Source organism: Sodiomyces alkalinus (assembly GCF_003711515.1).
Source record: "Sodiomyces alkalinus F11 unplaced genomic scaffold SODALscaffold_3, whole genome shotgun sequence".
Classification (NCBI taxonomy): Eukaryota; Fungi; Ascomycota; class Sordariomycetes; order Glomerellales; family Plectosphaerellaceae; genus Sodiomyces; species Sodiomyces alkalinus.
In genome coordinates, this window is record NW_021167081.1 from 2884515 (window position 1) to 2893757 (window position 9243).

A 9243-nucleotide genomic window follows, 5' to 3' on the forward strand; every position below is an offset into this window, starting at 1 on the left:
AAGACCCGATATCGCGTTAATCTATTTAAAGCTTTCCGAATATAATATTAACCCCTCCTCTAACTAACTTAAGAGGGCTTAATAAGTCCTATTATTCCTATACTATATAAAACACTACTGCCTAGACTTTAGTAGAGATAGTATCTTCTTAACTGTAAATAACGCGTCCTTAAGGGATAATCCAGACCGTAAGAGTCTATAAGGATATACGATAAAGCTTTTTAGCGGTACTATTAACTAGCAGGCGGGTAAGTAACCGACGGTTACGATATCGTTAATAGAGTTAGAACTACTCGCTTTTACGGAGGCGGCTAAGGAGACGTTATTCGTTAATCGGATATTAAGGGATTTAAAGCTTCGGTTAGATTAATAATAACTATAGCTATATTATAATAATTAGTAGACTATTAACCTTATTAATAAGAAGGTATAACGCCTGCGAATAAGGCTATATCACGTTAATATTTATAACTGGTAGGCGTGCTAGTTAGTATAGTAAGGCATCTTTAAGGTTATATACGTTAATAGAAAGGATATAATCGCGGATGGTTTAATGAACGTATTAGCGGAGGCGCGAATTAAAAGACTATAATAATAGCTTAATTCAAGGGATTTAAAGGATGGTATCGAGTGGTTAAAGTAACTACACGAAAAGATTAAACGCGCTAAAGCCGCGGCGGTAGCGATATTAAAGGACCCTAAGGGTAGAGTAGATCCGATAGATATAGATCCGATTAAGTAGACCCGGCTAATCAGGATTCAGGAACTAATTAAGATAGAATTAAATTAAATTCTTAAATAGGGCGGATTTAGATCCCTTTTATAAAGGCGTTTTCCCTTAACCATTAATTTTATAATAGAGAAGTTAAGAGCTCTTAGTTTAAACCAAGGCGTCTGATTAGTTAGTTAACCTAGGAAAACCCACGTTAACTAAGGGGGTGTGTTATATAGGCATACGGACCACGATATAGTTCCTAGGGGATCTATACCTAACTAAGGGCTTCGGATCTCGGGGACCTCGGCTATTAGGATAAAATAAGGGAGGATACCTGAAAAGACCGGATAGGATCCAAATAACATAGTACCTATGACACAGTCTTTACTACCTAAATTAAGGGCATAAGAGACTTACATAGATTTAACTTAATATAATATATATATATATATAAGATTTCTGCTCTATTAAGTTAATTATATAAGTGCTATTTTAACGTGCGATGGCTACGTAGTAATTAAACTACCGGGATTATCGGGCATTAATTTTGCCTCCTACAACCACACGTTTTTATAACGGTTTACGGCTTTAATAGAATCAATTTAGAACGTCTAAATCTGACCGTTTTTATCGTATTTACCCCGTATGGTTACGATGTATTTGACACTACGAACTTCACTTGGATAAATACACACATAATTTCCGTACTTTATTCGTGTTCTAACACCCCATAATAGCGCACCATTGTTATCTACGTCTATAAAAAAAGAGGGATATCTAGTCTATCTAACACGGAGAAAGGGGGAGAAATATTTCGGAAATAACTCTGTTGACCCCTGTCTGAGCTAATGCCCGGAAGTCCCACCCCTAATAGTGTGCGGATAGCTCAAACATCCACCACATCCTTTTGCTTGGCGATTGCGCTTCGCAGCTACAGAATCCACTGTCGTTGTCTGGTCTACGCCGGGGACCGTCGCCCCGCGTGGTATGCTGCCCCTGGCGCCCCTTGTCACATACCTAACAGGCTCAGCTGTCTTCTTAATGGACTGGCAGCCATGCTTCCTTCCTCACTTGCATAACAGGCGGAGTCCGTATCAATGTCCCATTCCGACTCGTCGTCTTTCTCGGCTTCACCTTGAGCAGTGGAGGCGTCAAAAGCTTTCTGCGTTGCGGCTCGGGTGTTCCAACGAAGGGTGCGGGAGACGCTGTCAAACCATTCCGCTTGGGTGCGCACGACCGTGGGGAAAGGGTACTGTGACGCCGTTATCGTCACATAATCGCCTTGGCTAAGCTCCAGGCGCCCCTTCCCATCGAATGCGCAGTAAGCGGTAGCCCGAGAGTTACGGGGGATGGCGACGCGGAGGAGCATTGTATCAGACAGAACCATGGGTCGAAAGGAGAGCGTATGCGGGCATATAGGGGTCAGGAGGATGGCGGGAATGTCGGGGTGGACAAGAGATCCTCCAGCGGAGAGGGAGTAAGCAGTGGAGCCGGTAGGCGTCGAAAAGATGCACCCGTCGGCCTGAACGACAGTGAGGAGCTCGTCATCGCCGTAGAGCTCCAGGTTCGAGACATAGGGGGAGGGACCGCGGTCGATGACCAGCTCGTTCAGCACCTCAAACTGTTCGCCTTCGGCGGCTTGCTGGCCGAGATCGCCGTGACGATAAACGGTGCAGGTGAAACGCATGCGGAGGTTGACACGCATGCCCTCGTCTCCCATGATGCGATCCAGGTGATCTTTAAACTTTTCGAACTCGAAGCCGGTGAGGAAGCCCAGGCTACCAAGGCTGAAGGAGAGTACAGGGGGAACAATGCGCTGGAAAAGCCACGAGGTGAACAGTACAGTGCCATCGCCGCCGAGTGTCACCACCAAGTCGAATTTCTCTGGTTGGCTCCAGCACAAATCTGGTATCCAGTACTTGAGCATATGTTGGAAGCGTGGGTTCTCGCTGAGTATACCATGGGCGTCGAAACGCTTGGAGGCCCGGAGTTTGGCGTCCACGTAGACGTTCACACCAAGATTGGAACCATACCGAGGGCTACCCAGCAGCCACAGTGTCAGCTCCCGGGTCAGGTAGACCAGCTGGTTGTCTCGTGCCTTGGTGACGATCATGACATTGCGCACGGCTCTCTTGATGGGGCGACGCTGAAGCTGCTTTGATACTTCGCGGACGCCAGTGGCTGTCTGGACAAGACGTGAGTGTGACATAGTAGCGTCGTTCTCGATATGCTCAAGGAACTTGTCGATGTCAACTGCGTCGTCGAATCGATTATGGTAAAAGCAAGGCGACTGTAGTGTTGGGAGGGCGGTTATGGGGGTTGCAGATTGGTTGGCGATGTCATTCAGGGTGTCGGCAAGTTGTTGCGATGAGGATGGCCTGGAGGGGCTGTTGTCATCGGGAACGGCACCGTGGGCAGACAGCATAGAGGGTAGGGATAGAGATGCAGGCTTGCGATTGCGTGCGACTGAGGCGAGGGCTTTCATGGTAGTCTGACGCGGTACCTCGGGCGACGAGGCGTCCCGATATTGACCGTCGGGACTTGCCTGGCTTTGGGGCAAGGGGTAGCGACTGTCCATGGACGGGACGAATGGGCTGTGTAGTAGTGAGGAGGAAGCGGGCAAGTGAGAGTGAGAAGACGGCGGACGCGGAGACGACACGGGCCCGTTGGAGGAGCAAGAGCCCTCAAGGACCACCGGCCTCTCCCCATTTGTGTGTTGGGAGGAACAACTCTGCGCCGAGGACGGCGCATTATTCAGTGCGGGGTGTAGAGCCGTGGGCGAGGCGACGAAGCCGGACATAACCTCTTCGTTCTCTGACTAGGATTCGGAGCTAATGAGACAGTCCGAGAGGGAGGCAGAAAGAATTGAGCGCCTGTCCTGTTGTGGGGAACTTGATGTAGAGTTCAGGCGATTAGACGAGACTAACAGGCTGGTACCTGTCTTCTGGCTCTGGTGCTTGAAACTGGTATGAGCCAGCACCGACTTTCAGCAATGTGCTGCGATGTGACGATGGCCTGGGTGTCCAAAGGGGAGGTATAAATGTAGCCTAGAAGACAGAGTGGGAGGCAAGAGGTAGAGACAGTTGCCGCGCAATAAGTGATCCGTCAGACCGCTCTAAAAATAAGAATAAGAACGATAATGATCCGGTGGTAATAACAAAGAAGCGGCTCAAAATTCGTCAAGACAGACGGATAGAATTCAGGTCGGAACTTTCGTGATTTGACCTTGAATATCGTAGGAAACACCAGTACTTCGTCCTCTTTGGGCCTGCCGGGGAGAGGAACTGCAGAGGAGATCGAGGAGAGACGAAAGATGAAAGAAGAGAAGAGAAGAGAAGAGAGGTCGATACCGAGAGAGAAAGGAACAGAAAAAAAAGATGATGAAGAATTAATCCAGGTTAAGAAACAAGTAGGAATTGAGCGACCAAGGATGGGGGTCGAGCAAGCTCGGGGCTAGCATCCACGTCTACAAAGTATGTGCACCAAAGGTGGACTCGACGCTCGCCGCCATGACCCCATTGTTGCTGGTCTCTGAAGTAGGGAGTTACATACAGAACATAATATGTCAAGGCCTGAAACTCGAAAACCTCGTTGTTTCGTGAACCAAACCACAACTTAGGCGTACTTCATAATCATTCATGACTCATGGCTATTGCAGTGGCTCCGTGGGGAGCAATGCCAAGCCAATGTACGTCTTATCCAACGTTACAGGTACCCGACCATTACCTCACACTCTGCATTAGTGTGCCATTTATGTGCAAATACACTCCAACCCCTGTCGGACAGGCCGTAAGATTGACGGTTACGTAACGGGCACGGATTTGACTGCAGGATTATACCCTTAGTAATCGGGGTGGACACCTGCAGAATCTTCACTATAGAAATTACGGTGGCAGGAGTTCCCTAACGGTCGAGGATTTTGGACATAGTTACACACATAGATCTATGGATTTATAAGCCTTAATTTAAATTAACAGATTAACTGCCCTATTACTATTCTTCTACGACATTATTACAGTTACGCTATATCTAATAATTAAGAGTCTTATATACTATCGATAATCTATTCTTTACTAATCGAACAACCGATTAAGAGCTATCTAAGCCGAGCCGGTGCAGCGAACCTTTTACCGAATCCTTTCTTACTCTTAAAAAGCTTATCAACTATTAAGATCACTGTTCTATAAGACCTCCGGGGGTAATACTATATAATAGTATATCTAAAGCTACTAAACCTTCTAGTAACGAAGTGACGACGTGACGGCTATGGCCTATAATGTCCGGAATAAATTTACCGACTTAATAATCCCCTTTCTATAAACCGGCCTTAGAGCCTTACCCTGATTTTAAAAACGATACTACCCTTATTCTAACCACTATCTCGCCTACCGTGGTAGATTTAAAGACTGCCGGAACGGCCGCTTATAACCTTAATTATAATACCCTTATTTAATTTAACTACCGTGCCACCGCCGCGCTAGATCTAAGGACTACCAGAACGACTGCGTATACTATTAACTACTTTAACGGTTTACCTGCTTCCTATAGTAGATTTAACGACCGCGCTAGTTCTTATAACTACCGGAATAAGGATACCTTTATAGCAGACCTAACGGTTACTAAAACGGCCACCTATAATATTAAGTAATAACCTTAGAAGAAGATCCTGCAAAAGCGTTAAAGAATATTGCACGAGTACCGAAAATAAGTCACGACCTTAAAGAAAGACTAGTATATATTCCCTGAATAGCCTACTCTAGAGTGGGCTTAAGGAATCCCCTTAAGTCCGTAGGTCGAAGGGGTACTTATCTAGACCCGAAACTAATAACCGTAAGACTACTTCGGAGGAGCTATTTTAACTACTTTATAAGAGCTATTTTAAGAAGTATCTTAATAACTACTATAAAGAGTATTATAATTGAAGCGTAGTTATTTACTATACCCTCGGTATACTTCGTAGAGATCGGAATACTTAGGTATAAATCCGGGTCCGTTAGCGACCTAGTATTATTAGTCGCTATATCTATTACCCGCGCCACTATTATCCTCAGACTCTATAAAACCCTCGGAGTCTACCTCGGCGTAATAATACTTATTCTCGGGCTTTATATTAGTATTATCTCCGGATATAGGTTCCGTAGCGGTCTTTTCCGTAAAGGCGTTTACCTAGTCTCGGGGGTGGTCCCTAGGATAGTCCCTGTATCGACGGTTAGAGTATTCGTTAGCATTATAGGTTAGGAGTCGTTAACCCTTATTATTAGTAAAGCGGTTAGCGTTAGGCGTAGGAAAAGCACGGTTCTTATTTTAATAACGGAACTAGCTAGGGCTAAGGGAATAGCGGTCCGGCTACGGTATACGATATCGCTCGGGCATAGGACTAGACCGGCCGTTATAATACCTTAGAGCGGATTACTACACTATAATAATAGGCGGAATAGAACCGTAAGATCTGCGGGTTCCTTAGTTAGCCCTAGCCAGGCTATATTGGTTAACGTGGTGCTTCCATACACTTTAGGTGTAGTTCCGATACTACCCTGGTATTAGGCTAGCCAGGGAGTTTATAAAGTCGGCTTATTTTACCTTAGGTCCCGGGCGGACTATAGTAGCGGCCAGGTTAGCGTTAAGCTTATTCTAGACGGTGGATACGAACTTTTCCTTAGACGTTAGAAGGTTAGCAATCTATAGTAGTAGTATAGCGGGTAATAGTCTTAGCGGAAAAGACATACGATATAGACGATTACTATAAGCAGGATTTACTTAGGGAGTATATTAGTTCCTCCTCCTTAATACCAGGTTCCTTAGCTGTTATCTTTATAGTAGAACAGATAAGGAGTATAGTCGGTTCTATATTACTAAATAGAGGTTTACCTAATACCGCTAAGTTAAGTAATAGCCTACTAGGTCCCGCTATTACTATTCGACTAGCGAAGGGTATAGCGGAGATAGGTCTAGTAGGACCTATCCCGGTTAGACTATATTCTGCTAATCCGTTCTTTAGCTTATCCGAGGTAATCGGCGATAGCGGACTAACAGTAAACACCTTAGCGACTTACTTACCCTTCTTCTTATTAGTTTCCGGTATACTTACTAAGATATCCTAGTATTCCGGCTTATAACTAAGCTATTTTTCGAACGCTACGGCGAAATAACTATGATAAGCTATCTAGATCTTTAGATCTATACCCTTAATCGTGGAGACTAGCTTCCACGCTCTTCCCTTTAGGGTTATAGCGCCGCTAATTTCGGGGTTCCTCGGTATATTGGTAGCCGATCGGATAATAATAAGTAATACGATTACCCCTGGGGGAGAATACTTTCCGTAAGGCGTGGGTAGTTATTAATAAACTTTAGAAGAGGCTAGGCTACCCTTATATATCGTGGGAGGGGAGGATATTATTAGGAGGGTTTGCGTCGGTTATAATATCGGAGCTTAGGATCTACAGTAAATATTTTAGTATAGGTTAGTATAAACGCCTTTCCTATATCGTAGCTAGTAACTATAGATTCTTTATATACTCTACGCCTAGACCTAGTGAAAGGGAGGCGTCTTTGCCTAGCGTGTTAGCGGGTTCGCTAATAAGCCTATATAGTCTATATAAGCGTAGTCCTCGAAGGTTATACTAGGCGGCGGTAGGCGAACCTTACCTAAAAGCTTTAGCGACTACTATTTAATATACCTTAGCTAGGTAAATCCCTGCCTAGCCAGTACTATAAGACCTAGAGGATATAGGATTTAATATACTCTAGCCAGGTACGACTCTAGCCAGCTAGCACTATTAGACCTAGGGAATCTAGGACTTAGAGAGTAACCTTTACTATAGTAAATAGGGTATAATAAAGATATCTTACTCTAACTAAGGGGGCCCGCACCCGGGACTTAAGTATCAACGGGTAAACCCCGTGGAATCCTCGGCTTCTATATACAGGAACCCGGGGGATTCCCCGGCGTTCACTAATTATACCCTAGGGGAGACATAGTATACCCTAAAAGTACCTATAGTATACCCTATACGTGCTATAGCTTATACTATAGTACCGCTAGGGTACCCTATGGTACGCCTTAGTATTCCCGGTGGAATCTAGGACGTATTACCTAGTAACGGTTTAAACCGGATCTATAAGCCCTATAACGCTATTCTTAGGTCCTTTTTACAGGCCTACTTAGCTTTTTTTTCCGTAGGATATTACCCTACCTGCTGGGAAGATGCCTTTAGGGTTATTCTGCCGAAGCCAGGAAAAGACGACTATTCCAATCCTACGTCTTATAGAATTATAGCCCTTCTAAACTATCTAGGTACAGAGGTCGAACGGGTTATAGGTACTAGGCTTAGGTATCTAGCTAATACCCGCGATAACCTCCAATACCCTAGTTAGATACGACGTAGAAAATAACGATCAGCTACTAATACGGCCCTTCTACTCCTTTACTATATCGATAAATAAAGTAAATCTCGTTAAACTCCTATATTTCTACGCTATTTTTAGATATTAAAGCAGCCTTCGAATATATTGCCCGCCCCTGGATACTTAGGGCCCTTTAAAAGCTCTAATTACCCCCGAACCTAGTTAAATATATAGTCTGTTTTACAGAAAACAAGCGTATCAAACTAGCTTTTAAGGGTTAGGTTTAGTAGCCTACCCGGCTAAATATAGGGATTCTATAAGGCTCCCCGGTTTCCTATATTATATTCCTGATTTATATTAAGAAGGCTATAGTGGGACCGGACTTTTAAGGTCTTTAGCTCTCCTATATCAACGATTCGTGGCTATCTATAGCGTCTATATCGACTAGGAAAAACTATAAAACCCTAGAAAAGCCTGTAGGACCCTTTTTCGACGTAGCAAAACTTAAATAAGTCCTTTTTAACCACGGAAAAATAGAGTGTATCTACTTCTATAATAGACGATCTAAAGAAGACGCTCTAATGACAATAGTAGAGTATATAGTAAAGCTAGCGCTAGGTGCTATTAGGTCGCTAGGGGTCTGGTTTAATCCTAAGCTATCCTTTAAACCCCACGTTCAAAAACACCTAAACTTAGCTTTAGGGACCCTAGATACGTTATACAGACTAGCTAGCTCGTGGGAGGGCCTTTATTTCAAAGCCCTATAATACTTGTATATAGCTTGTATAGCCTCTTTAGCTGGCCTTAGCTTGTAGCTCTAGTAGGACCCTGAATCAGCAAAAGAATACCTTATAGACCGCCTAGAACGCTTATAGTACGGCGCTTTAGTTAGGGCCCTAGGTGCTTTTAAGGGGTCCCCTCTTCGGCCTTTAGAGCTCGAAGCGGTAGTCCCTCTAGCGATGGTTTGGTTAACTAGCTCTAATAGGCTTTATGCCTTTAAGACCTTAACAATTCTACCAAACAATCCTATTAAGCACTAGCCCCTACCGAGCGAAAACCACGAAGACCTCGCCCGGTTATAGAACCTACTGCCTACTATATAGCTTTATAGGCTAGGCTTAGAAATAGTGGCTTTAGTAGGGTAGTCTTGGAATATCGAGGGTCTTGTAGGTAGGTAGGAGGCC

General features: G+C 44.5%; 1 protein-coding gene across 1 annotated transcript; it reads right to left on the bottom strand.

Annotated features, from left to right (window-relative positions):
- Window positions 1-1724: 1724 nt before the first annotated feature.
- SODALDRAFT_274953 (ATP-NAD kinase) lies at window positions 1725-3293 on the bottom strand (the record flags this gene model as incomplete). Its single annotated transcript, XM_028607960.1, has 1 exon — window positions 1725-3293. The coding sequence occupies one exon, from the start codon at window positions 3291-3293 to the stop codon at window positions 1725-1727; it is 1569 nt and encodes a 522-aa protein (XP_028467905.1).
- Window positions 3294-9243: the final 5950 nt, after the last annotated feature.